Here is a 22,840-nt window from a genome sequence, read left to right on the forward strand (position 1 = left end):
GCCGATTTGATCGCCACCGAGGAACTACGTGCCCAAAAGTTGGCTCATGCGGCATACGCGTCCTCAGACACCACTAAGCCTTGACCCTAGTTCCCTTGTTGTTGAGCCAACAGGACCAGGTGTACCAACCCTCTACAATTCATGCACATGCATCAGTCCTGCCGTTTGGGGCCACAGGGATGTAGTAACTGGGTCTTCGAACCTCGCTTCCCCGTGTGTGAAGAGCAAGGATGATGGAAGTCCCGCTTCTGAACACCGCCAGGCTATCATACGTCCTTGTGCAAGGGTCATGTTCCAGGTCTCTCTATGTGACATTCTCGCAGCTGCAGGACAACGCGTCTGATTTGCAAGGATCCTGCCGTCGAGTCTCTGCAACTCCGCATTCTGAAGTCTGGGAATATGTCCTTCCAGCTGCAGGTTGGCTTGGTTCCTCTGTTCAGGTGTGGGTGGTATGCAAGAGGCAGCAAATCGTTCAAGAACACATCTGCAGCTGCCTGGCCAGATTGTTGTCTAAGGTCGTCGGAACCACATTATGGCGCGCTCCCACACGCGTTGCACCTGGTACCGTGCATGTTGCTCGAGCCTGCTTCACGGCCCTCTCGACCAATTTTTAGCCAACCTTGGCAATGATCGTTCGTCACGCTCATTTTGATAGTCCCGTGTCGAATGCTTGCAGGCCAGAGCAGGTTGCCGGTAGAAAAGGCGTGCGCGGTGTCGCATCCGTTGCCTTGACCACACCTTCGTGCTTTGTCGGCTGTCCTCAGCTCATGCTGGGCTGTGGAAATGTGAGAGCTAGCAATTGGCTATCGGTCTGCCGCCCCTGCCCGAGCTTGGCAAGTTCCGCATTGGGAGACCTACTGGGATGATTTTGCTGAATCACAGACTGGACCAATGGAAAAGAGGGATCGGCTCCCGGCGTTCCGGGCTCCTATGAGCCAATCAATCAATGCGCCCATGCAGCCCTCCACCCTTGTAACCAAGAAAAGCGGGCTGGACCATGCCACGGTGAAATGTGGCACACTTTGGCCCTTGCGCGCCACACTTCCTCTTTTCGAGTCCAACCCTCACTTGAGTGCCGTTCACAGCACAGCCATGTGGCTGACGATTCAGTACTTCCAGGCCAATCCAATGCTTGGATGTGGCGCACAGCATCCCTCTATCCACGGAGGAGTTGCAACTGAGCAAGGGAAGATGGATTGGGACACGGCTTCGGCTTAGGCTTCATCATCTTCCACGCGCTCGATAGATGCTAACATTGTCGCATTTGGAGGCATGGAGTCTTTTAGGGCATCACAAGACTCTCAAGAATGTTTGGCGCTCACGTCCTCGTGGCCACATCTTCGTGCAATGTCAGGTTTCTGCTGCTCGCGCTGTGGAAGGTTGAGTGCGTCGCTTCTACTGCTTCTGCACACTAGACTTGATCATCGTCGCTGGCGGCCGCAAGCCCAGTTCTGAGGCTTGCACTAATTAGAAGACGCAATCAGGAAGGCTGCAAGGCTGCAGTGCGCCTTGCAATGCGATCGAGCCTGGACACGGAATTACACTTGGCTGGTTTTGTCCGAACCCCACCATCAACTGCCAAGCCGCTGTGTAGTTGCGCGAGCAGGGAGGAACCCACCCTCATATCGCAATGAACATGTGGGTGCACCTGGCGCCCTCTGTGCCCAGGCGGCCGTTCTCGGGTTTCCCATAATCGGCATCGGGTCTTTCCAGCACCTCCATCTGTAGACTTCAAGGCTTGGAAAGTGACGGGCTAGCTCACAAGCGAAGACTGGATACGGCTCGGTGCGGGAGTGGCATGAGGGCGCATCAAACACAAGGACAGGCGGATCCTGCTCTTGGTGACGAGCAATCAATGCATGACTCTCGGTTCATGCAGGCCTTCGGACGGCTCGGGGCAGGGACAGTTGCCGGGTCAGAATGATGAGCCTCTACCCCGCTTGATTGGCCAGTGCAGATCAACAACCACCTTCATTGGCAAGCCTGAACAAAACCACGCTAGTTGAAGGTGGGGCAGCATTTCCATCCAACGAAGGTGGGGCGCGGCCCTGACATTCTCATCTTATCTGCATGGTGAGCTGCTGGCGTGATCCATAAAGCTCCTCTCGTGGCAGTGCGCAAGTGAGCGAAGCTCGGCGGCCTACCCCGCACGAAGTCCAATTCATAATCCCGACGTGGAATTCATGCATCAGGAGGCTATGGCAGATACCTGCCAACCCCCCGGGTTTCCCATCCTCAATGATGTCCGAGACTGTTCGCGCACTCCAAGAATCGCTACGCAAGCAGCTCACGTCCGACCCATTACGTGCTCAAGCACCCCCCAACTTTGATCGGAATCTGCAGGATCTCGATCCCACAGACAACATAATTCTGCAAGCTGGAGCGGACCTGTCAACCTGGTTCGCCATCTTCACTATTCGTTCCGAAGACCGTGACCAGGAGTTCCCCGACAGATTCGGCTCGCTCAGCACAGAGGAGCTCCATTTGTTGGTTCAGAGTACTAAGAAGATCACACCCTGTGAAAATTACCAGCAGCGGATAAAAGCGATCTTCTTCGACAACAAGAACAAGAGCAAGGACCGCCGAAGTACATGACCCAACTCCACGCAAGTTGTCACCCCTACTGACAAGTGTTCAGCCCAGATGACCCGCGGCGGCTGGACAGGTGAAGCAGCGCCAGACGGCCTCAGCCTCCCGAACGGACCTTGGGAGAGAGCGGCGGTTGTCACCCCTCTACCGAACAATCCGGATTCCCCTCCCACCGATCGTCGCTCGACTACTGCTGATTCGTCCATGCCTGCCTCAACACGGCCGCAATGCGATCTCAACCCTTCCGGGCCGGCTCCGAAGCGGCAACGAGTGGACTCGAACAGAGTGACTGATCCATCCGGCACGTCAAGTGTCGACTGCAATCAAGAACAAGCACAATACGGCTGGTCGCTTCAGAGCAACAATAAGCCTGTCTACCGTGAAAATCTGGTGTCTGTTTTCCCGGAATTCACGGTAGAAAGCATTGTTTCTGATGGTGCCCACGCCTCAGTTCGCTTCGATTTCCCCGTTGACCCGAACTCTCGACCCAGTTTCATGCTCATCGACATCAAGTATGATCGGGTGCATATCTTTGCAGAAAAGCTTTGCGGAACAACAATAATAGAGAAAGAAGACAGAAGAGGAGTAAAGAAAAGATATACAGTAGACATTAGGAGAAGTACATGGACGCGTATCGACGGGACGGTGACCTTGGGGCCTGCCAGGCAGAGGTGTGTAGAGGAATTGCTGGGCTCAATTTCATTCCTAGCGTTTCGTCACAGCCCCGTCTCTCAGAGGGAGGACAGAGGCAAGGAGACCACGGGTTGTGTAGAGCTGATTATCCCCGGTGATCCCAAAGCCCCAGGTACCGTGCAGCTGCTCGGAGCCGATACAAACCTGTCGGAGATGGCAAACAGTCTCACGACAGTACCCTAAAAGGTTCAGTTAAACAATACAGCCAGAACCCCTTTCTCAGTGTGACTTTTGCAGTTCTGTGTTCCTCTGGTACCGCTGTCCATTCTTTGTCTCCCTTCTTTTTCCAGAAAACCTCAGCCTCAACCCATATAACTTCCTGTCCGTCACCTTCGACTACTATGCCTCGTGTAGGTAAAGAGTCATTGATTTCGTCGCTTGTGGGTTGCTTACCCTTTGGTTAGCAACCAAAAGATGTGAAGAGTCCCGCGAGCACATACCAAAAATTTGAGGGACATCTTTCCTGGAATGAGCGTGGAAGTGCGTTGCCGGACGTTTTAGTAGCAGTCTTTTCCGGGTAGCAGTCATGCTCGAGCGTAGATGCTTCATACATTAAAACGTGACGTCTCGGCCTTGGTCGGGTAGAACGCGCACAAACAAGAAGCTGCCTAACATGCATGCCCAAAGAGGGGTTGTTCTGGTGTGCACCAGCATTACCGAAAGAAAAACATCAGATGCTGATACCCCGCAGCATGACGCTAGTCTCCCTTCGCTCCCCTGTCTCCCGAGTACGTACTGCGGACTCGCACGAGCCCCTGTCTCCCGAGTACGTACCCCTGTCTCCTGAGTACGTACTGCGGACTATCACGAGCCCTGTCTCCTGAGTACGTACTGCGGACTCGCACGAGCCCCTGTCTCCCGAGTACGTACTGCGGACTCGCGCGAGCCCCTGTCTCCCGAGTACGTACTGCGGACTCGCACGAGCCCCTGTCTCCCGAGTACGTACTGCGGACTTGCAGGAGCCCCTGTCTCCCGAGTACGTACTGCGGACTTGCAGAGCCCCTGTCTCCCGAGTACGTACTGAGGACTCGCACGAGCCCCTGTCTCCCGAGTACTGTAAGGCACGCATTCTCGCGTTCCACAACTTGACTCTCCGAAGCGATCGTCCAGGGTCGAACGCCCCTGTCTGTCAAGCCACTGCACATACTTGCTGGTCAGCAGCGAAGCTGTCTCTAGGGTGTTATTGACGTTTGATGATATTGATTCTACTGTTTCATGGTGAAATCCGATCGGTAAAGTTGAGTACTTGTGCGTAGTGGTGAACAGCCAGCGAGCGCACCTGGATTAACTGGCGGATAACTTGAAGGAGCCCGGCGATGAGAGAAGTGATTGAGCTGGAATTGCCAGTGTCGTAGCCTGCAGATCCGGGTTCGCAGGGGTGAACAGCCTCAACGCCAGAATGGTATATGGCGGGCGAGTCCAGCATTGAAGTCGATCCGATGCAGGCCATCTAGTTGGCCGCGTATCCCGGAGGCATCCTTGACACCCTGTGAACTACCTGCATATGCTGGCATGCGTCGAGCTGTTCGAAGTCCTGAGCGACCTCGAGCATGGTGACCGGCCTGTCAATGTCCCAGAGTCGCTGCTCAGCTACAGGCATGGCTGAAAGAGCTGTTGGCCGTTTTGTCGGCTGCTTCGTGTACAGAGCCTTTTGTGTAGATATAAGAACCATAGGAAACACGACAATGGCTGGATTGATGAATGCGCCAGACACTAACATCCCGACGGCCACTCGAAACAACGCCCTTCTTCACAACGTTTTGATAGAACCACCTTCGTTCGTCCCGCTGTGGTAAGAAATGTCCTTCCCTATGTCCTATTACCGATGCATGCCAACCTCCTGATCGCTGCCGCGTCGACTGGCCGATCTGAGCAATGTATGAGGCACATGTGGGAGCAGACAGAGGCACGCAGGACCGGCAGGGACTGCATCGTTGACAGAATATTGGGACAGGCACGGCAATCTCGAGAACACATGCCAAGCAATCAAATCCTCTTGCCATGATGCCTGACAAGGATCCCGGATCACAATCTGCCACAACAGGAGAAGAGCCTGGCCCTGTATCGTGTGGCCCGCAACTGGGAATATGAGAAGGAATATGATGGAGAACCCAGGCCACAGCTGGGCGTGCCTCGAACTAGGATTTATACGATGTGGATATCTCAACGGAGAGGGAGGAAGCAGGGCATAGATCAATTGCAATTATTGTATGGTATACACTTACTGGACAGCTACGACCGAAACCTATGACGAGTTCCTGAAATCGACTCAAGGTCGACATGTGCTATTTTTGAGATGCCTCTCCAAGCAACCCTCCAGATGATGCAGCGGGTAGCACTCACGTACAAGCCTTGTGAATAGGCGCGAGGAGGAGGAGGACCGGGCCGCCGAGAGAGTGCACGGCAACGTCCTGGTCCATAATCATAGCTATTGGCCATTTGAGACATGCGACTGTCTCTGACTTCCTGTCCCCAGGTTTCCGGCGGAAAAACCGCACTGACGTGTCTCGGGGGCTCCTGCTATCAGTCTCATGGTCTTTGTACTGGGCAATCACAGCAACAACCACGCCCACAGCATCATCTGGGCATCTGTATGCCGTGCCCCTGAGATATAACAAGTGTGGCCTCAACTGGTATCCGGTTCCCAAGAGCTCTTTGGCCTGCGGCAGCATTGCAGCGTGGAACTTGAACCATCCATCGTTGAGAGCGGGCTGCCAATGGACGTGTGTGAGCTCCATATTCCGCGATTGTACCTCCACCCTACTCCCTGTCCCATATCTATGACGTGTAACCTTAAGGGGGGAGCAGGGCTTCCCAATCAGGTTTCTAGACTGTTGCTCCAAGATCTCCACTGCGGGCGATGTTGACTTGTCGATCAGATATTTACGGTGCGAATCGATGGTCTTTAGCTGTGTCTCGGATGTTCCGTCCGTGTCGTCTTCGGGCTCCCAATTGCCATCGATCTCTTCCTTTAGCTCAGCGATCTCATACTGCGGAGGCGGCCGGAAGACATATTCTTGTTCTGCCGCATTTGGACATCCGGCTCCGGACGCCGCACTGGGGGCGTTGAACATCCTCAAGGTTGTCTGGAATGCGTCGAGCCCAGTATGGCTAGGTGATAGAGTGGCCTTTCTGACTCTGGCGAGCTTGAAGGCGGTGGTATCGCTCACTGGATGGCCCTGAGGATTGATGGGGGTGCCAGCGCCTGGCAGTCTGCCAACTGCGGTCTCCCGCATCGGTGATTGATCGTCAAAGACAATCATGTCTTCAAGGTCTGTCGGCTCCACTGCGACCTCGTTGGTTCCAGGGATGCGCGTACGGTTGCCTTCAGAAGACGCCACAATGTTGGAGATGGACATTACTGACTGATTTGGGCGGTCCATTTCACTGCATTCGTCATTGGCCATAGAAGAGGGTTCCTGGATTTTGGCAGGAGGAGACGGGGGGCCGACAGTGGTAATCGGAGTGAGAGCAGGCGTGTCAAGCCCCGTGTTGGTTCTTGATGGCGCTCCGAGTCCGGGTGCCATGTTCGGCGTCCTTCCGACACCGTCGGGCGGGGTGCATGTTTGGGACCCGAGGGCCATGCTCCGTGCTTCACCATCGGTTTGACAGCTCGAAGGAGTATTAGTGTCCTCAGCAGATGTCACAGAGGAGGAATCCATTGGGGTGGGGATGGACGATGTTTTGCTGTGCAGCTGTGTGTCTACTTGTGCCGAGTGATCGATGTGGCCTGCTCCCCGTCGTGGCGCCACTGCACCGTTCATGTCCGCGACATGATCCGTGATCGCTGAACTACTTGCCGGGGCTTCATTGGCTGCTTCGGAAGTGTCGAGTACGTCTCCACCCATCGGTGAAGGTGTGGCACCTGTGAAAGGAGGCTCTATGCGTGCCCGCTTGTAGGATTGTCCGGTAGGGTGTCCAATGACACTAACAGCAGACGATGCCGCCATGATGTCATGGTCCATCGCGCTCGATCCGCTATCGGCGACAGAAGACGAAAGCAGCCGAGTCCGCTTGCGATGTTTCTCTCTAGAATCGGCTGGAGTACTCTCGGCCATGCACATACCTATCTGTAACCCGAGATCCACATTCTGGTTCACGAGTAGGGATAAACCATGATTCACGATCTTCTCCATCGTCTTCTTATGCCGGCCGACCTCAGACTCTATTCCGCTTGATTTCATATCCTGAACGAGACGTTCTAGAGCCGTCGGGTTCTTGGCCCTCAGATTCTTGTAACTAGTTACGCGCGAGTTAGGCGTGAGCTAAACCTGGACTGGGATGTTGAGTGGCTTACAAGTCTGGGGAATTTTTTTCCGGCAAGCAGAGAAGCACTGCGTAATTGGTGTCCAGGTTTTCCACTATCCCAAGAAAACTTTCGCCCTCTCCCCATAGAGACGCGCACTGCTTCTTGACGTCTTCTGGCCGGAAATGAAGTGCCTTGGCAAGAAGCTGCTCTTGAATTTTGCGTCCATCGCGCTTTAACGCTATTCGATGAAGGTGCCAGATAAGCTTGGCGACGTTCCTGAGTCGACTATTGAGCTTGTCTGTTATGAAAAGATATGTTGAGGAGGCACTCTCGTTCTCGTCGGTTTCGTTCTCGCTGGCTTCATTCCCATCGGTGTCATTCTCATCGGTGTCATTCTCATCAGGGATTATTCCCAACTTGAAGAATTTCTCAGGCTTCTCGCTCCAAACCCTGAGTAACTTCTCGAGTCGTTCTCCCAGTTTGATGTGAGCGTTCCCGCTGGGCTTCCTGGCTGGAGGTGCTCCTCCGTCATTGCCTTGTCGGGAGGCTCCAGCCCCGCAGGTTGCAGATTCTGCCGAGGTCATGGCAATCTCTCCCTGTCGAGACGAGCGCGCCCTCGTTTGTTGGTCAGTATCCATTGTTTGGACTTCCGAAGGTGGTATTGGCTGTCCGGAAGACGTCACTCGGGACCGCCGTGTCACAGGTGACACCAGACCTGATGCTGCAATCTGGTCGGCTCCCAGGCCCTGATGCCTGGGCTGTCCAGTAGGTTTCGGCAACCGGCACCTCTGCACAGGTCTTCGTGCTACAGGTGGCTGGTCGATATTATGGGACGTGGGCTGGGGCAGCCGAGCCGGAGGCGATGCTGCGGCCTGTCCAGGCCCGATGCCCGCATGACTGGGCTGTTCTGAGCGGTTTGGAGGCTCGCACCTCTGCATAGGTTCTTGCACTCTGTGGGGCAAGCTTCCGTCAGGGTGGAAAGGTGCTCGCGATGACTGCGGTAAAAGTCGGGCAATGGCTGCACCTAGTCCTGGATCCTGACGCACTCGAGCTTCGAAACATTGGACCTGTACGCGATGAGTATCCCTGAGCGCGTTATTGTGAGAAGTGATCACTAACCTTCACGAGAATACTCATCCAATCCCCATCTCCAAGGAGTGCCGCAACGACATGCCACCGACAGTCCTCGGACGAACCACACGTGTGAGTGGTGTCTGCATCCATATCTAGAACTGCCTCTGAATCTGCGTTGAGGGTGCTCTTGCGTTGTCGGTGCAGAGACTGGCCCAGCCTGTTGGTGGAAACGACGAGCAAGGAGACGGGGCGAGAGAGTGGGCTGCTCTAGCCACCGCGACCCGCGGGCCCCTGCTGGATCCAGCCCATGCAGGTGTGGTGAGACATCGCTCCACTTACGCCAGACTGCGCTTTCCTCTTTCTGGACGTCAACCACCATGGCCAAGGTGGTTGACGTCCAGAAAGGGGAAAGCGCAGTCTGGTCAGGCAGTTGGCTTCAACAACGTATTGTCAGTGCCCCAAGTACAATTTCAATGGCTTCCACATGCGCGTGGCGTGCTCGCTCACCAAAGCAGGCCACAGCTATACCGACCTTTGACCATGTCTATCGCGACAGGTTCGCATGGAGCGCTAGGATTTTGGGATGTATCGCATCTAATACTTGAACTATGTAGTCCTGCCCATTGCTCGTCACATGCTGGGAAAGAGGAACATGTCGCTCGCTGAGAGTCACATTGAGACTACCTCCACTACCTGGCGCGCCGTCATACCCCTTTGTCCCTCTCCCCAATATCCAGCTTTACACATATGGGCTTTGGTGCGACCTGTTGATCATCGACTCCCAAGCTGTTTTCGGGACCGGCCGACAATCGGCTGTTTTTGTTAGTCGAGTCTGCTCCAGTGTTATGGAGGCTGATGCAACTTACGACAGACCTCGTCGTCCCTACGAGACAGTTAGTGACAGGGAAGCTGGTTTGAGATGAATGTACCGACCTCCACTCCGCACAAGTGACGTTAGGCGGGCACCTCTTATGCGTGCGTTCGTAGACGTGGCACCATTTCAGCACGGGAAACCGGAAGTGGCCGCAATGATATTGGATCTGTTATCAGTCAGCTTCTGATAATCTTGGTGACACCGGGACAGGTATAGGCACCTGGATATAATTGCACATGTTGACTGGGATGAGAACACTGTCGCAAGAGTTGTTGTGGGTTGTTGTGAGATGCGGCGAGATGCTGCGAGATGCTGCGAGATGAGATTCCAGAGGGACGCCCGGACGCGCACCCTGGTATCTTGTACCGCCATGGGGCGGGAGACAACGGAGCGGGTTCATGCACACCCAGCTGAACCTGCGGTCCTCTCGGGGCGAGACAGCTTCCGGATACACGCTGTCCAGGAGATGTCGGAGGTCGATAGCTAATTTGGAGCGAGCTGGGTCAATGCTTGTGTCAACGCTGATGCTGGGGAACATCCTACGTCCGATGCGGGTCAGACCTGCACCCCTCTTTTCCCGCAGGGGTCGTGGAGTGGAGTGGAGTACCAGCCTTCACTGCTTCTTCGAGCCGAGGAGGGCAAGGGGCACATTGGATGGAGCACGGCACCATCATCACGGGCATGAGATGAGTGAGCGCAAATGACGCGATTCCAGAGGGGCTTTTGTAGAGGCTTCCATTAGGCGAATGATGTGCGGTCCTCAGAGAATTCTCGTGCGATATGTCTCAGCCCCTTCGCCAGTCACATATGCGATATCGACTAAGACGAACAGACATGCCCGATGGACAGGACGGCATCCTGCAAGCGTGGCGAGAGACTGACGTGAGCTTCTCTTGAGGCATCCAGGGGTGCTCACTCGCGATTAGCCAGCGAAGTGTTCAGCCAAACGCGGCGACTGTGGATATCGTTATCGGGATAAGGACATTCTCATGGCATGGTCCACTGCAGGCTTCACACCAAGGGACCTCCACAGCCTCTCCTGCCTCCATGAGCTCGAGTCGGGAGTAGGAGCACGCGTCTCGTCTTTGCGTCTTGTTGGCTGGCGCACAAGTCCACTACGGCTACTCAGCGGCTGGCTGCTCCAGTCATCCCGGCGTGCAGTGGATCCGGTGCAAGAGTCATTTCCTGCTTGTTCCGGGATCTGCTGCGGTGTTGGAAGGTACGCTCATGTGCCAGTTCGGCATGTGGATGGGCAACTGTGCGCTGCGTGCTGTGTCATGGCGTGGGTCGTGCAAGCCACCCAGATAGCGGCCTGGCTCCCTGCACGCGAAGGTTCGGTGCTCGCCGGCAGCGCGGCCCCTGGTGTTCCGTGGTGCCACCCCCAACACCAAGCTGGCCTCCGCGGCCTGCCAAAAGCCAAGACCGCGCGTCGTGGGTCCTTTCAATGAGACATGGCTATGCTCAGTCTGATAGAGGCTGGCCCGTCCCGTTGCGGGACCACTAACAGGACGGGGGACTTCAGCAGTAAGCCCCGGGACATGAGTGCACCAGCTGTGGAAGTCGAGAGCACGGCTCGTGTCAATCCTGACTGCCGTGGTCGATCGCTGATGACCAGGGTCTAATGCCAGCTGCGTCTGCAGGCACTTAAATGGCCTTGTCCTGCGCGTGTAAGCACCTCGGCATGCAGCGATCATCTGGCAGCCACTCCCAACGTCTGAGCAGGTTCCTTCACTCAGCTACCAGCATGGCGCAAAGAGAACCAAAGCGTCCTGACGAGCGAATCGTCATCATTGGCGCGCGTAAGGTCGGCAAGACTCATCTCCTGTTGTGGTTCCAGCGCGCATTTTCAAAGCCAAACTTGAACACCGATGAGGTACGTCGCTACCAGAAAGCCATGTTGCGGTCACTAACGTTGTTCTAGCACACATGGATCGAGAGGCAGATAGCGAAGTGCCTCGAGCACAACAGCACTATTCATCGGGTACGTCGCTCCCAGAGAGCCATATCGCAGCAACTAACGTTTGTTATAGAACATGCAGACACATGCGGAAGTTTGGGCTGATGTACCGCATAACATCGAGATTTTTGAGGTCCCCAATCTGACTTCGGATATCAGCAAAGATCTAGCAAGACAGTGTACTCCCAGAACAGTGGTCTTGCTGTTATACGATCCTAGGCAGCCATCCACGCTCACTCAAGTTTTGAACGGGTGGGATGAACTCAAGAAGGCCTTGCCTGATGAGGCCTCGTTCACGGAGCCCATTCTTGTTGCTACCCACTCTGACCAGCAGGATCAGTGGAGCGATGAACACAAGGACCAGCTAGCCAAGTACCCGGCTATCACCTACTTCAAGGTTTCTTTCAACACCGGCGAAGGTGTTCGAGAGCTTATCGATGAGGCATTGCTGGCAATAGCATGGCCAGACATTGCGATGCAGCTCGACAATGACACACACAACGGGAACGAGAGCCCGAATACCACGACCGATGAGAGACCGGATACGCAGACGTCACATGCTGAGCACGATATGGAGCCGCAGGCAGAGACGGCACCTGCTGACCACGACGAGGATGCGCAGACGGAGGATGAGATGTTCGAGGATCCGTGCAGCGAGAAGGTCAGGTACGAGCAGCCGCCCACGGCTTGGGCAGTGCTGGACTGTTGTGGTTGTCTATCGATCGTCTCCGGGAACTTGGTAGGCAGGTGGAAAGGGTGGAAGCGGCGGACCAAGACTTGGCGAGCTCGGCTGGCAAGTCCTTCTAGGCGTTGCCGTCTGTGGGCGCACAGAGACGACCCTGAGGAGCGCAGGCTTCTCGAGAAGGGACCTGATGTAGACTACGCGAGCGCGGCATCTGGCCAAGTCGCTACGTCATAGAGACTTCTGCGGGCAGAACACCACAACGACACAATCAATGCTGCATTACCTACAATCGTGCTCCCTGGTGCTGTCTGTGCGGCTGGCAAGCAACACCCTGCCTGCCGGAAGGGGTGCCATTCCTCGGCTCCATTGTGTGTGCTTGTGGCTTATGCGGGTCTACCCACCCCAGTGGATGGCCCTCTGTTTCTGGCGCATCCTCCAAGCGTGACTCTGCCCGTTCTGCACGGCCCGACGTGAGGTGAGACGTCACTTGCCGGCCATGCAGCAAAGTCAACACGTTGTGGGTCCGATCCAACCAGGGCGGAGCTGGGGTAGCCTGCTTGCTGCCTGCATGGCTAGCCAGGGGCAACCATGTCCGCCGGCGTGGGTGATGGTGTGCAGGGCTGCAGGTTGAGCCAAGAGGGCCAATCGGATGGCTGGACTCGTCGTGCTAGGGGCTGGCGCCGAGTCCAACCATTGGTGACCAACATTGACGGGGAGGGCTGAACAGCGCATGTCTCGATGTTCGCACAGCGCTCCGTCTTTGTCCATCAGCGGCCCCGTGGTCGTCATGCTTCCTCATGCTGGACCTGGGGACTTGGCTGTTGGCCCAGCTGCACTTGCTGTTTAGAGAAATGAGACATTTGATTATTGCACTCATGCAACACGCACGGATGAGCCCCCCTGGCGGCGGCCGCCCAAGACAGAAGGCGCCAGCGACGAGGGCGGAGGTCACTCGAGCATGCCCTCATACACTCAGAAGGTCTATTGCTTTCAACTGCTAGTGCAGATCTCTATGACCCTTGCGCCTCGGCGTCGGAGAATGCCCAGTTTACTGGCCGCTTCTTCGCGCATCCAGCTGACACCACTCATCAGACTGGGCCCGGGACGTATCATGGCACAGACACAATGATAATCCAGCGCGCTGGAGGACCCTCGTATCTCGCCGGGAAATTGTGACCTCCAATGCGAGAACCCTGCCTACTAGACATGCTTCGCGTCGACTCCACGTGCGTGTTATGCCGAATGTCATGATGCCTGGTGCTCGAGGGGCTCGACGACACGGGGGCTTCTACCACACTGCCCTGCTGCACCGGACAAGCCGCCTTGGCTGCAATGGGCAATGACTGCATGTCGCTGATCCCCCGGCCCAGACCCTAGACCAGACGAGGTGCTTGCGCCCACACATCGGCACACGGACAGGACTGTCTGCAGTGTTGCGCGCAACGACGTCCGCTCTTTCCGCAATGCAGCTGCAGCTCTCCACTGACCTCCAACATTTTCCGGGTAAGCAGAAACGGGTCGCCACATCTCTCGAGTGACCCGCATACCGGGCCCGATCTCGTGTCGCTCATGGTGGACTGGACAGCTGTGCGGCAGGGGACCCCGTTTGAAGGCCCAGCTTGCTAGACTTCCATGACTGCATCATCCTGATATCACGCAAACCCTCTTCGATGAGACGGGACCGGCGCAATTAGAAGCTGAAGATAGTATTTGTGGTGCTTGATATTAAACCTGCTATGGAAAGAACTTGCGAGAAAAGAAAACTACTGATTGTATAGAGTAGAGGTGTTGTAGTTGATGCTTCCAAGGAGCCTTCCAGGGCATTACCAGCCTTGAGCGTAGTAGCCGCCCTGATTGTTGAGTTTGAAATACCGGTTCCAGTCCATCGAGGGCTCAGCAGCCGCCTTGTTCATGTGTACCTTTTCAGGGTACTGCTTCAGGTTAGCAACATCGTGCGAAGTGTGTCGCCTCTTGAGCACGGCATTTGCCGTCGAGGTCTTCTGCTGCCTCTCCCAGAGGAGCTGGCGGCGAAGGGACACGGTGAGCTCGGCCCCCAGCATGTTGCGGCGTGTGGCGCGACGGGAGATGGGCTGTGCACAGGCGGGGATGGAAACTGCGGTGGAAGGATGAATCTTGTTGATGATCGTGATCCGAATAGGCTCGCGCTTGACCTTCTTCATCTGGATGCCCTCGTCGAAGTCGTCCGGCGAGTTGCTAATGGTCGACGGGTTTTGCACCGTTTGGGAGTGCTGAGGCGAAGCAAGCATCCGCCTTAACGGGCGGCTGCTGTGAGCCTTCATGTGCTGGCCTTCATCCGCGAACATGAGGCTGAGAAGAGATGGACGAGATGGCTGTAAGGTGACGTTCGGCGTTGGGCCAACACGATTGAAGACCAGTTGATTATCCGCACTCGGATTGGGACCAGAAGGTTCGTCCTCCCAGTCCGAACTGTTATCACTATCATCGATGGCAGACTCGTCGATATAAGAATCGACGATGCCAAGCTGAGCGCGAGCAGCCCTGTCGCTATCATGCTTGCGGATGATAGACTTGAAGTTGGCAGACTCGTCGCTGCCGTCAGACTGGTAGCCGTCATCAGATCGGTCGCTAACAAGAGACGGAGGGTCATCGGGCATAGCTTTCGTCGGAGGGTTGGCGTGACCAGCGAGTGTCGCCGATGAGACGCCACGAGCTTGTTGTCGTGCAGGTAGTACCCGATCCTGGTGGTGAGCTGCGAGCATGGCGTCCGCAGCGATGTCTTGCAAGTCCGGGCCCAGGGGCTATTGCTGCTCTTGGGTTGGGATCGCGGCGTGGGCATCCGGGAGCCTGTAAGGGACCTTGTTGTTAATAAAGCAGAGGAATCATTCGCCACACATGGTTAGGGTAATGTACCATCTAACATCACTGGACGTCCCGCGTATCCAGGCCGTTACTCTTTGTCGGCGTCTCGATCTGCAAAGCCGCAGAATACAGACGCGAGTTGTTGGAGCGCTCGAGATGACGTTGATTGTGATGGGTACGAGGGCGAAGACGAGCTTCAACGACAGGACAGAGGGGAGAGTGGCAGCTCCAGCCCGTCAGAACCCCGACCTTGAAAGCCATGTCATGCAGACGGGGGACCTCTGCCGCCCGATCTCCAATCCCCCCTGCGTCCCAATCAGTCTCAGCCCTCTTTCGCGACGTGCGTCTCGCCCGTCCTGTGTCTCGCGAGACTCGTCCGCTCGTCAGCCCCCACCCCAGCATCCATCCCGGCTTGTCCCTTCGCTTCCCCATGTCGGCTGCATGATTGCACACTACATGGGAAAAGCAAGGGAGTGAGCCAACGCGCCAGGGCTGCTCCGTTATCATAGTCTCATTGTGGTGTGTTAGCGCCGCGGGCCGGATGCCGAGCCATGGTGCTGTTGTAGATTATGGGCATGTCCTCGTACCCACCCAGGGTGAGCAGGTCGAGGCGTGACAGCGACCAGGACGTGTGATCTCCTCACCCTGGGTGATCAGGCCCGTGATAGTGAGCTGCAGGCATGCGTTGTCATGATGGAATGCTGTGTCGCGCCCAGACTCTCCTCCGCTGAGTTCGCATGGGCTGTGAATAGATCCCCGCGAGCCTTTGGCTGGACCTGCATTGACACATGCTCCGCTCATCCCAAGCCTACACGCTTCCGCTTGAGAGCAGCGTCGCTGAGCAGTTGTCTCCACTCGCGACCAGAAGGGACGTAGCCGCTCATTGGTGTCGAAAGGCCCCCTGAGAAGCTTGCATCTGTCGTCTACCGTCGTGCCTCCTCCTCGTGACCGGCCTCCTCTCCGTCTCCAGCCAGACGGGCCGGCCCAAACGATGCCCGCAAGCCTGCTTTCTGTCCAGTATCACCTCTCGTGCTGCCGTGGGTGTGAACGCCAGGTGCTCGACAGGGCTACCTGACGCCCATCAGCGCTCCCACAAGGCTGGGTATGCCTGTGGTGCCCCAAAATCCGCCCTCCTTGCCTATGTGCCAGCAGCGCTCGCCACTCGCTGTCCGAGAAGGCCAGTCCCCTAGCCCAGCTCAGAGGGGCTCTAAGCCACCTGCTGCCTGCACTGGTGCGCGCACTACAAGCTTGTTGCCTTGCGCTGCCCTGGTCCCCTCAAAAGGCTGACTATCCCTCACTGATCGAGTGTTCTCGAAGATCCCTTCTTCACCTCTGCAGAACGGCCTCTAGCCAACTCCTTCTGGACACCACCGCGACCATGAACGGCGTCAACGATACCGGCGCCGAAGTCTGGCGCAGCGATGCCTCCACCGACGTTGCGTCCCTCCTCGCAGACGAACCCGGCATCAACGCCAAACCCTCCCTGCTCGACGATCACAGCATGCGCTGTTCTACGACATGAAGTGCGCAGAAGGATGAGCACAGAGGGCCCTCTATCACGGCTCACAAGCATCACGGTACTTGCAGCACGACACAGTCGCTTCCGAAAGCTTCCTAAACGCTAGGAACGACCTCCATTTTACCCAGACGCACCCGAGTCTTTCCCCGAGAGTTCCCGGCTCGAAGCTCCCACGTCCAACCGTCACGAGCAACTTGATACCGATGCCAGCGATGACCACAACTCCGAGACCACGAGCAGCACAAGCGGCACCATCTCCGAGCTGGAACAACTTCTTGTCCAAGAGGGTCAAGGGAGTGCCAGTGGAGGACGAGCTCCGAGACCGTCATCCTCCAATTCGCATGCCACGACGCAGTCCGCTTTCGACAGTTCCACGAGCTCTCTCTCCTTCGAACAAAACACCGTCAGCCCTCAACTTTCAGATGGTGGTCTACACGTCAGGTTCATGAATGCGTTCCGCGGCTGGTAGATCCTCAGAGACACACTAGTCAAAGTCGCCAACGACCTTCCCGCCAAGATTAGCCACGACAATGAACAATACCAACCACAATCCGGATTACGGGTCGGTTTGGACCGACACAGCGGAACTGCTCATCATTGTTCCCACCCGAATGCATCGCGGCAGATCATCGACGAGAATGAGGTCGTGCCTGCTCTATGGATACATGGCAGCTCCATTGCTGCAGCGACTCACAGCCGATCATGTCTCCAATCCCAAGCATAAGTCGACAGTGTCGAGGCAGTATCCCGCGGGACTCACGTACCTGTACAGAGATGTGCCGGAGTGCAAACATATACTGGCAGGCTTTGCAGCCGGTTTTGCGACACCGGCAATGGTGGCGTCGACTCTGGAGGCAGACAAATGCTGCTGGCACTCACTGCTCAGTGCTGGTATAGACGAGCAGCTGGCTCAGCGTGATGAGAGCCGCAACCATCAGTTTGGGACATTCTTTCTCTGTGTCATTGGCGGAATTTAGGATCGTGTTGCTCCTGCCTTCACGGACCCGTTGCCAACCAAGAGCACGACTTCATGGGCACAGAGTCCTGTCTATTAATACTTGCACTTTCCCAATGCCACATCCACTTGAGTCTTCATGCTGCTTGCGCCGCGCATCGTTACGTAAATAACCCTACGTTCCCATGATACTAAGCGGTCAGTTGGACCACTCAGTCTTGAGTCTACTTAACTCCGAATTTCTTTTTCCACTTTTCTACTCGGTTTCCCTCTTCGTCGAGGAAGCTAAGGTAGCCTTTAATTTCATAGTGCCTCTGCTGTGGACGATCTCTGTGCCACGCAGCTTTTTCCTGCTGTTCTAAGTCACCTGCCGACTCGCGGAGGAAGTCACGGTAGTTGTCCCAGAATCTAGTACCACAATTCGGGTTGCCTCTGCTGTGAAGGATCTCTGCGCTGCGACAATTCAGCACCGTCGCCAGCCATTGATGAGTCTTGCTTGTCCTACGGTCCTGCATCCACTTGGGGCAGGAAGCGCATGCTGAACGCGCTGGACAGATCAGCACCGTCGCCAGCCATTCATGAGTCTTGCTTGTCGCGCGGTACTGTATGCCTTTGGAGCAGAGAGCGCCTGCGCAGTCATCATCCAGACCTGTCGTGGTGTCCTCGGCAATGTGTTCTGGAGAGGCGCATGATTCACTGGGCTTTTGGATGAACTCTTGAAACCAACGCAGCGAGGGTTTAGCCGCGGAGGTTGGAGAGGCCATCATCGTCTCTCGTGTCGTCGCTTCTCGCCGCGCAGCTTGTTGTCGTCGTATTGCGGCGGGTCTCGATAACGCCGACTGATGTGACGTTAGCGTGCTGGGCACGTTGGAAGGAGAATCCAGTCTTACACTGCGCTCGATGATGTGCTACAAGGCTCAGATGCAGCCATGAGAGAGGATGTGGTGAGTCGATGCCCGCGAGGTCGAGAGGAAGGTTAAGACAAACACAGCCCAGGGGACTTGTGTGCGAAGGGGTCAGATGTGATGCCACGACCGAGTCAGGTCTTCAAGGTTCGGTGGTGTGTCCGGGGACCCCTTTCTGTCAACAGTGCCGAATTCTGGGTGCATAGAGCCTAGAAAGCCACCGTCACTGGCGCTTGAGGAGCTTGTGGCGGCGAGATAGCGGTGGTCGAGCCGAGTCCCAGCGCTTGACGCCTCCTGCCCTGAGGGTCGCTTCGGGGGACTTTTGCATCTGAAGCGGCTTCCTGCCCTCCGCTCCCCCGTCATAACGCCAGGGCCAGGATATCATCACGCCCTCCTGGTCGTGGACTCTCACGGCAGGGTACGATCTAGACCTCCGAAATCATGCAGCACTGAGCATGCTCGACGACCTAGGGAGGTAAGCCTCCGCGCAGCCTGCATGTGCAAGGTGCTTGAGGCAGGCCTTGTGGATGTGTTCGGTGGTCCTCACTCCCACAAGACATGGGCAGTACTGTCTGCAGTGTCACACACACTACAAGCTGTCGTCTCCCCCCGCCTGAAAGCATATGCTCCTCCGTCATCGAGGACCTCGGCCCGCACCAGAGGGAAGCGGTGTACAAGTCCAGCACAGCGAAGATCCCACCGATGTTACATTCGCACTCGTCGACGGCTACAGCACCCAGGGCAGCGTCTCTCGCTGGACGATCGCTTCCAACCACGGAGCGCGATTGGACAAGGACCGACTCTCTCTCTCCTTCATTGGTCACGCCATTCACGAGCGTCACGGCACGGCGCAGTCCACGGACAGGCTCCTGCGCTCGATGAACCACCTCGTTCTGTACACACGGCCGCTCTTCCCGAGTGCCCCCTGGTCGCCACCCGTATGCTCCGTCCAGTACCATGTGCTGCTGACGAGCAGGCTCATGCCGGGAGCCATATCCTTGACTGGATGGACAAGAGAACCATGATGGCAGGCCACGGTCCACACTCGTCCGCCTGCCTTGCGACCCTGGGCGTTGGCCCATACTAAATTGATATCAGTGGCAATCCCGCCTGTCTCCAGTACTGAACTCTCTCGACCTGGTCTCTCACTCGAAATCCCCGCATCGATCACAAACTTCGCACCCGGCAGCCACCATCACCGATCCCATCTCCTCTATTCGGCCTTCGCCTCTCTTCCACCATCGTCCTTCTACCAAGCGACCGCGACACTGCCGAAATGGTCACGATTCAGTCACTCGGCTCGGCCTTTTTTCGACAACAGTTGGCTGTTGCCATATACAAGTTGGCGGATGTCCTAGAAAATTTAACCTATGTCACAGGCCTGCCACAGGAGAGCATCGGGCTCATCATCGGGTCCATAGCCTTCTTCCTCATCACGTATTTTTCTCTGGCTCCACTGGCATTCGGGCGGGTGTCCCGCGAGAAACGTTGGGAAGAGCTCACTCCAGAGACGCAGGATGATTGGAAAATGCGAACCAGTAATCTGGTCAAGGGCACCGCTTTCGGTTTCGATGCTGCCTACATCGTGATCACCGACATTCTCGCAGGGCGTGCCTATCTGTTCGAACGCATCTGCCACCGACGTGCGCACGGGGAGCGGCTCACAGCCATCGCCATGGGTTTCTACCTCTGGCACTCGGTATCTCTTGTTCGCAAGATTTGTAAGGAACCGGCTAAGCCAAGGCACTGGCAGGACCTGTTTCACCACATCGCGTCTTGTTCCTGCAGCTACATCTCCTTGGTATGTACCTCGCCGTATTGCAGGGCCAATGAGATTCTTTTTAAAAAGGCCTTAACTTCCCATGGACCAGCTGCTAATACTTATGTTCCATTCCAGACACTACTCCCTTTTCCTCGACTATCATATTTCTTGAGCTTCGAGATTACCAATATCCCATATAACCTTTCCGCCATGTCCGAAATCCTTGGTCACAAACGTGCGAAGGAGACATTTGAATCTCTATGGATTCAATCCTTCCGGTGCATCCGGCTGGTGTTCGGGTTTTATGTAGCGCTCGCCAATATTTACGATACGAGACCACAGGACGGTGTAATGTTGACGGGAGCCTCAGCAGTGTCGTCACAGATAGAGGAGCTGGCAAGACTCTGGTGCAGACTCTGCGCGTGGCTAATATTCTTGTTGTGCATTGATTGGTATGGGAAGATCAACAACCGAAAAGAGAAAGCCACAGCGACCAATGCGGCTGAGGCCGTGCCTGAACCTCAGTCATTCGATCGGGCTTGTCCAGCCATCTCTCAGACGCTCGTCGCATGCGAGACACTTATCAGAGCCTCTTTGGCTCAACTGGAGCTGGTCAGCTCGCTACTTAAGGAGATCCAAGCAAGCGGACAGCACAGCACACAAGATGATGGTGGTGGTGGTGGTGTTGTAGTAGGGGTGGGGTCTGAGGCGACTAATCTCATCCCAGCATATGCAACAAGCCCATCTGCCCAAATGGAGTAAGCAACAGGTCTGCGCGACAAGCGATGTATGTAGTCTAGGCAAACTCTCCCATCGGCACTTCCAATCGCACCAGGGTTTCCACAATGTCTTGATCACTTATACCTGTGCATGCGGACAATGTCCGCCCCTCAAGCATCGTAGAATAGAGCCAGCGCGTGTTAACAAGAGTCCAGTTGCCAACGTTGGATGGTTGCGCCTGCGCTTGGATGATATTTGTCTGGTGCCTGCGCCAAATTTCCATACACTCTCGACAAGAAGGACAGCTCCCGACAAGGGACTCAGCAGCCGACGAGGCAAGGCAGACGCGGCCCGCCAGTCCACCTCACTTCTGCTGCCCCGCGCCCGCGCCAGCCTCACTACCCTATCCACGATCCCCGCCACAGAACCACCAGCCTTCTGTGTCCACCTGGCCCGCCTCGCATGGCTTGAGCTGACGACCCGACAGCCCATATTGTCGCGCGGGCGAGTAATACGTCTGCCGCATGTGGTCACATTACCCGCGCCGAGTCTTCGCATATCGACCTGAGTCACCCCTGTCCTCACAACCGAGATGTGACGTAGTGCTTGCCCCCGTCGACTCACGAGCCCGGTCAGTCTTGCTCGAAGTCTGCGAGCAGCGGTCCCACCAGCGACGCTCTCGGGCCGAGTGAGCCAAGGCCAAGCACGGCCCCTACAGGTCGGTGCTGCTGCGCGGAGCCCGGTCCGGTTCCTGGCTCATGGACGTGCATAAGCGCCAACCGCGGGTTGGGGTGGTCCAGGGGCACAGACAGAAGCGCAAGGCCCTATCGGAGGGATGCTCGAGGTGGTGGCTGATCCATGCCATAGACTACTCTATTGGTCATGCGAGTGCCCACTAGTGCGGCCAGTGCGAAGCACCTTCGCTCCCGCAATCATGCCCTGCCAAGAAGTACCCGATGCAGACTTGCTTGCTTGTCAGTGCTAGCAAAAAACAAGGACATTTCACTTGATACTCCGATAAGTGAGTGCCGGCACGAAGGAATGCTTCCCTCGCACTTGTTTCTGCACACCAACCCCCGGCACACTCCTCCGCCGATGCGAGCATCACCAATCATGTGTATCCTGGAGGAAGAGCGTGGCAATTGCAACAATCTTTGCGTCGTCAAGCGGACAAAAAGGGCCTGCAGAAATGGGCTCGCCAATGCCCACTTCGCTGCTGCCCATACACATCAGATAGTTCGTCAGGAGATACTTTGCGTCGGTCGCTGTCCATGCGGCAGACCCGAAAAACACCAGGACCCTGCTGTTGATCTTGTCGGACATCACAGGTATGTGGCCCTGCTTTGCCTCTTTCGCGAAGGGCATGCTCTGATTGATCGGGCAGTTTGGCGAATGTGCCATTCGCGATGCTGTCTCCACAAGCCCAGATCGAGGATTGCCTTTTCCGAGTTCGAGACCTGGCCAAGCGCTACGCTGCTGGGTAGCATGCACTACGTCTGTCCTCGCCAAGCCAGCGCCATCAGCGCAGAAGCGAGCGATGGATCACACAGCCTTGAATTACCACGATCAAGGGCCCAGTGGCAAGGCCGCAATCGAAGCGGCGGTCACGTCTCTGCGAGTCACCAGGCCGAATATTCTGTAGCAAAGATAGCATGTATGACGTTCAACACCACCTTGCAAAGCTGTTTGAGATAAGCATTGTCTGCCCATCTCTCTGCATCTCATTACTCGTGTTGGCACAGGTTCCATAGTGGACCTGTGGTTCAGGTACTGCTCACGTTCGGTGCATTTTACCTGGCGATGACCATGCGTGCCTGGTGTGTGTTCTGAAGAGGTGTTGGCGTAGGGCAGCTTGTGCTCGTTCTGGTGGCAGCGCTGAGCGCCACTCATCTTGAGTATGGTGCGAGGCGCCAAGATCGAACACGAGCCGCACAGCCGCGCAACGGCAGCTACGAGACGGCGTTCCCTGTAAGCACGCCCGGGCGCCGCTGGACACATCCCGCTCGGAGCCTAAAAC

At 56.2% G+C, this 22,840-nt stretch overlaps 12 protein-coding genes across 12 annotated transcripts; 7 read left to right on the top strand and 5 right to left on the bottom strand.

The window, feature by feature from the left end:
• Positions 1–626: 626 nt before the first annotated feature.
• On the top strand, positions 627–1,218 carry B0I36DRAFT_356641 (uncharacterized protein; the record flags this gene model as incomplete). The annotated part of the gene is made up of 2 exons (XM_046157657.1): positions 627–785; positions 883–1,218. The coding sequence occupies 2 exons, from the start codon at positions 627–629 to the stop codon at positions 1,216–1,218; spliced, it is 495 nt and encodes a 164-aa protein (XP_046004029.1).
• Positions 1,219–2,106: 888 nt separating this feature from the next.
• On the top strand, positions 2,107–3,919 carry B0I36DRAFT_342267 (uncharacterized protein). Its single transcript, XM_046156070.1, has 2 exons — positions 2,107–2,587; positions 2,639–3,919. The coding sequence occupies exons 1-2, from the start codon at positions 2,239–2,241 to the stop codon at positions 3,463–3,465; spliced, it is 1,176 nt and encodes a 391-aa protein (XP_046004030.1). The 5' UTR covers positions 2,107–2,238; the 3' UTR covers positions 3,466–3,919.
• A 1,534-nt stretch (positions 3,920–5,453) lies between these two features.
• On the bottom strand, positions 5,454–8,967 carry B0I36DRAFT_59430 (uncharacterized protein). Its single transcript, XM_046163068.1, has 3 exons — positions 8,651–8,967; positions 7,580–8,598; positions 5,454–7,521 (listed from the first exon to the last, which is right to left on the bottom strand). Exons 1-3 carry the CDS (start codon positions 8,753–8,755, stop codon positions 5,622–5,624), a joined length of 3,024 nt encoding a protein of 1,007 aa, XP_046004031.1. The 5' UTR covers positions 8,756–8,967; the 3' UTR covers positions 5,454–5,621.
• Positions 8,968–9,080: 113 nt separating this feature from the next.
• B0I36DRAFT_342273 (uncharacterized protein) lies at positions 9,081–9,722 on the bottom strand. The gene is made up of 4 exons (XM_046156071.1): positions 9,700–9,722; positions 9,535–9,645; positions 9,344–9,437; positions 9,081–9,302 (listed from the first exon to the last, which is right to left on the bottom strand). The coding sequence occupies exons 1-3, from the start codon at positions 9,715–9,717 to the stop codon at positions 9,345–9,347; spliced, it is 222 nt and encodes a 73-aa protein (XP_046004032.1). The 5' UTR covers positions 9,718–9,722; the 3' UTR covers positions 9,081–9,302; position 9,344.
• Positions 9,723–11,098: 1,376 nt separating this feature from the next.
• Positions 11,099–12,408, top strand: B0I36DRAFT_436998 (uncharacterized protein). The gene is made up of 4 exons (XM_046162871.1): positions 11,099–11,352; positions 11,401–11,460; positions 11,510–12,197; positions 12,318–12,408. Exons 1-4 carry the CDS (start codon positions 11,128–11,130, stop codon positions 12,353–12,355), a joined length of 1,011 nt encoding a protein of 336 aa, XP_046004033.1. The 5' UTR covers positions 11,099–11,127; the 3' UTR covers positions 12,356–12,408.
• A 1,225-nt stretch (positions 12,409–13,633) lies between these two features.
• B0I36DRAFT_342285 (uncharacterized protein) lies at positions 13,634–14,184 on the bottom strand (the record flags this gene model as incomplete). Its single annotated transcript, XM_046156072.1, has 1 exon — positions 13,634–14,184. One exon carries the CDS (start codon positions 14,179–14,181, stop codon positions 13,945–13,947), a length of 237 nt encoding a protein of 78 aa, XP_046004034.1. The 3' UTR covers positions 13,634–13,944.
• B0I36DRAFT_342287 (uncharacterized protein) lies at positions 14,055–15,189 on the bottom strand. The gene is made up of 2 exons (XM_046156073.1): positions 15,014–15,189; positions 14,055–14,947 (listed from the first exon to the last, which is right to left on the bottom strand). Exons 1-2 carry the CDS (start codon positions 15,021–15,023, stop codon positions 14,418–14,420), a joined length of 540 nt encoding a protein of 179 aa, XP_046004035.1. The 5' UTR covers positions 15,024–15,189; the 3' UTR covers positions 14,055–14,417.
• A 1,151-nt stretch (positions 15,190–16,340) lies between these two features.
• B0I36DRAFT_370347 (uncharacterized protein) lies at positions 16,341–16,950 on the top strand (the record flags this gene model as incomplete). The annotated part of the gene is made up of 2 exons (XM_046159898.1): positions 16,341–16,470; positions 16,610–16,950. 2 exons carry the CDS (start codon positions 16,341–16,343, stop codon positions 16,948–16,950), a joined length of 471 nt encoding a protein of 156 aa, XP_046004036.1.
• On the top strand, positions 16,774–17,559 carry B0I36DRAFT_59510 (uncharacterized protein). The gene is made up of 2 exons (XM_046163069.1): positions 16,774–17,010; positions 17,092–17,559. The coding sequence occupies exon 2, from the start codon at positions 17,093–17,095 to the stop codon at positions 17,456–17,458; it is 366 nt and encodes a 121-aa protein (XP_046004037.1). The 5' UTR covers positions 16,774–17,010; position 17,092; the 3' UTR covers positions 17,459–17,559.
• On the bottom strand, positions 17,560–18,353 carry B0I36DRAFT_59521 (uncharacterized protein). The gene is made up of 2 exons (XM_046163070.1): positions 18,327–18,353; positions 17,560–18,275 (listed from the first exon to the last, which is right to left on the bottom strand). Exon 2 carries the CDS (start codon positions 18,201–18,203, stop codon positions 17,661–17,663), a length of 543 nt encoding a protein of 180 aa, XP_046004038.1. The 5' UTR covers positions 18,204–18,275; positions 18,327–18,353; the 3' UTR covers positions 17,560–17,660.
• Positions 18,354–19,617: 1,264 nt separating this feature from the next.
• On the top strand, positions 19,618–20,303 carry B0I36DRAFT_370348 (uncharacterized protein; the record flags this gene model as incomplete). The annotated part of the gene is made up of 2 exons (XM_046159899.1): positions 19,618–20,062; positions 20,239–20,303. The coding sequence occupies 2 exons, from the start codon at positions 19,618–19,620 to the stop codon at positions 20,301–20,303; spliced, it is 510 nt and encodes a 169-aa protein (XP_046004039.1).
• Positions 20,120–21,047, top strand: B0I36DRAFT_342291 (uncharacterized protein). The gene has a single exon (XM_046156074.1). It carries the CDS (start codon positions 20,314–20,316, stop codon positions 20,863–20,865), a length of 552 nt encoding a protein of 183 aa, XP_046004040.1. The 5' UTR covers positions 20,120–20,313; the 3' UTR covers positions 20,866–21,047.
• The last annotated feature ends 1,793 nt before the right edge of the window (positions 21,048–22,840 follow it).

Source organism: Microdochium trichocladiopsis (genome assembly GCF_020744255.1).
Source record: "Microdochium trichocladiopsis strain MPI-CAGE-CH-0230 chromosome Unknown B0I36scaffold_18, whole genome shotgun sequence".
NCBI lineage: Eukaryota > Fungi > Ascomycota > Sordariomycetes > Xylariales > Microdochiaceae > Microdochium > Microdochium trichocladiopsis.

Bases quoted from the DNA above. Each gene is read 5' to 3' on its own strand.
- B0I36DRAFT_342267 (XM_046156070.1), top strand. From the start codon at position 2,239: ATGATGTCCGAGACTGTTCGCGCACTCCAAGAATCGCTACGCAAGCAG. The intron at 2,588-2,638 runs GTACATGACCCA...ACAAGTGTTCAG, and splicing joins CAAGAGCAAGGACCGCCGAA to CCCAGATGACCCGCGGCGGC.
- B0I36DRAFT_59430 (XM_046163068.1), bottom strand. From the start codon at position 8,755: ATGGATGCAGACACCACTCACACGTGTGGTTCGTCCGAGGACTGTCGG. The intron at 8,599-8,650 runs GTTAGTGATCAC...CATCGCGTACAG, and splicing joins GGATGAGTATTCTCGTGAAG to GTCCAATGTTTCGAAGCTCG. The intron at 7,522-7,579 runs GTAAGCCACTCA...GCGCGTAACTAG, and splicing joins GAAAAAAATTCCCCAGACTT to TTACAAGAATCTGAGGGCCA.
- B0I36DRAFT_342273 (XM_046156071.1), bottom strand. The intron at 9,438-9,534 runs GTACATTCATCT...ACACTGGAGCAG, and splicing joins CTTGTGCGGAGTGGAGGTCG to ACTCGACTAACAAAAACAGC.
- B0I36DRAFT_436998 (XM_046162871.1), top strand. From the start codon at position 11,128: ATGGCCTTGTCCTGCGCGTGTAAGCACCTCGGCATGCAGCGATCATCT. The intron at 11,353-11,400 runs GTACGTCGCTAC...ACGTTGTTCTAG, and splicing joins CAAACTTGAACACCGATGAG to CACACATGGATCGAGAGGCA. The intron at 12,198-12,317 runs AGCGGCGGACCA...CTGATGTAGACT, and splicing joins AGGCAGGTGGAAAGGGTGGA to ACGCGAGCGCGGCATCTGGC.
- B0I36DRAFT_59510 (XM_046163069.1), top strand. From the start codon at position 17,093: ATGCATCGCGGCAGATCATCGACGAGAATGAGGTCGTGCCTGCTCTAT.
- B0I36DRAFT_59521 (XM_046163070.1), bottom strand. From the start codon at position 18,203: ATGATGGCCTCTCCAACCTCCGCGGCTAAACCCTCGCTGCGTTGGTTT.
- B0I36DRAFT_342291 (XM_046156074.1), top strand. From the start codon at position 20,314: ATGTCCGAAATCCTTGGTCACAAACGTGCGAAGGAGACATTTGAATCT.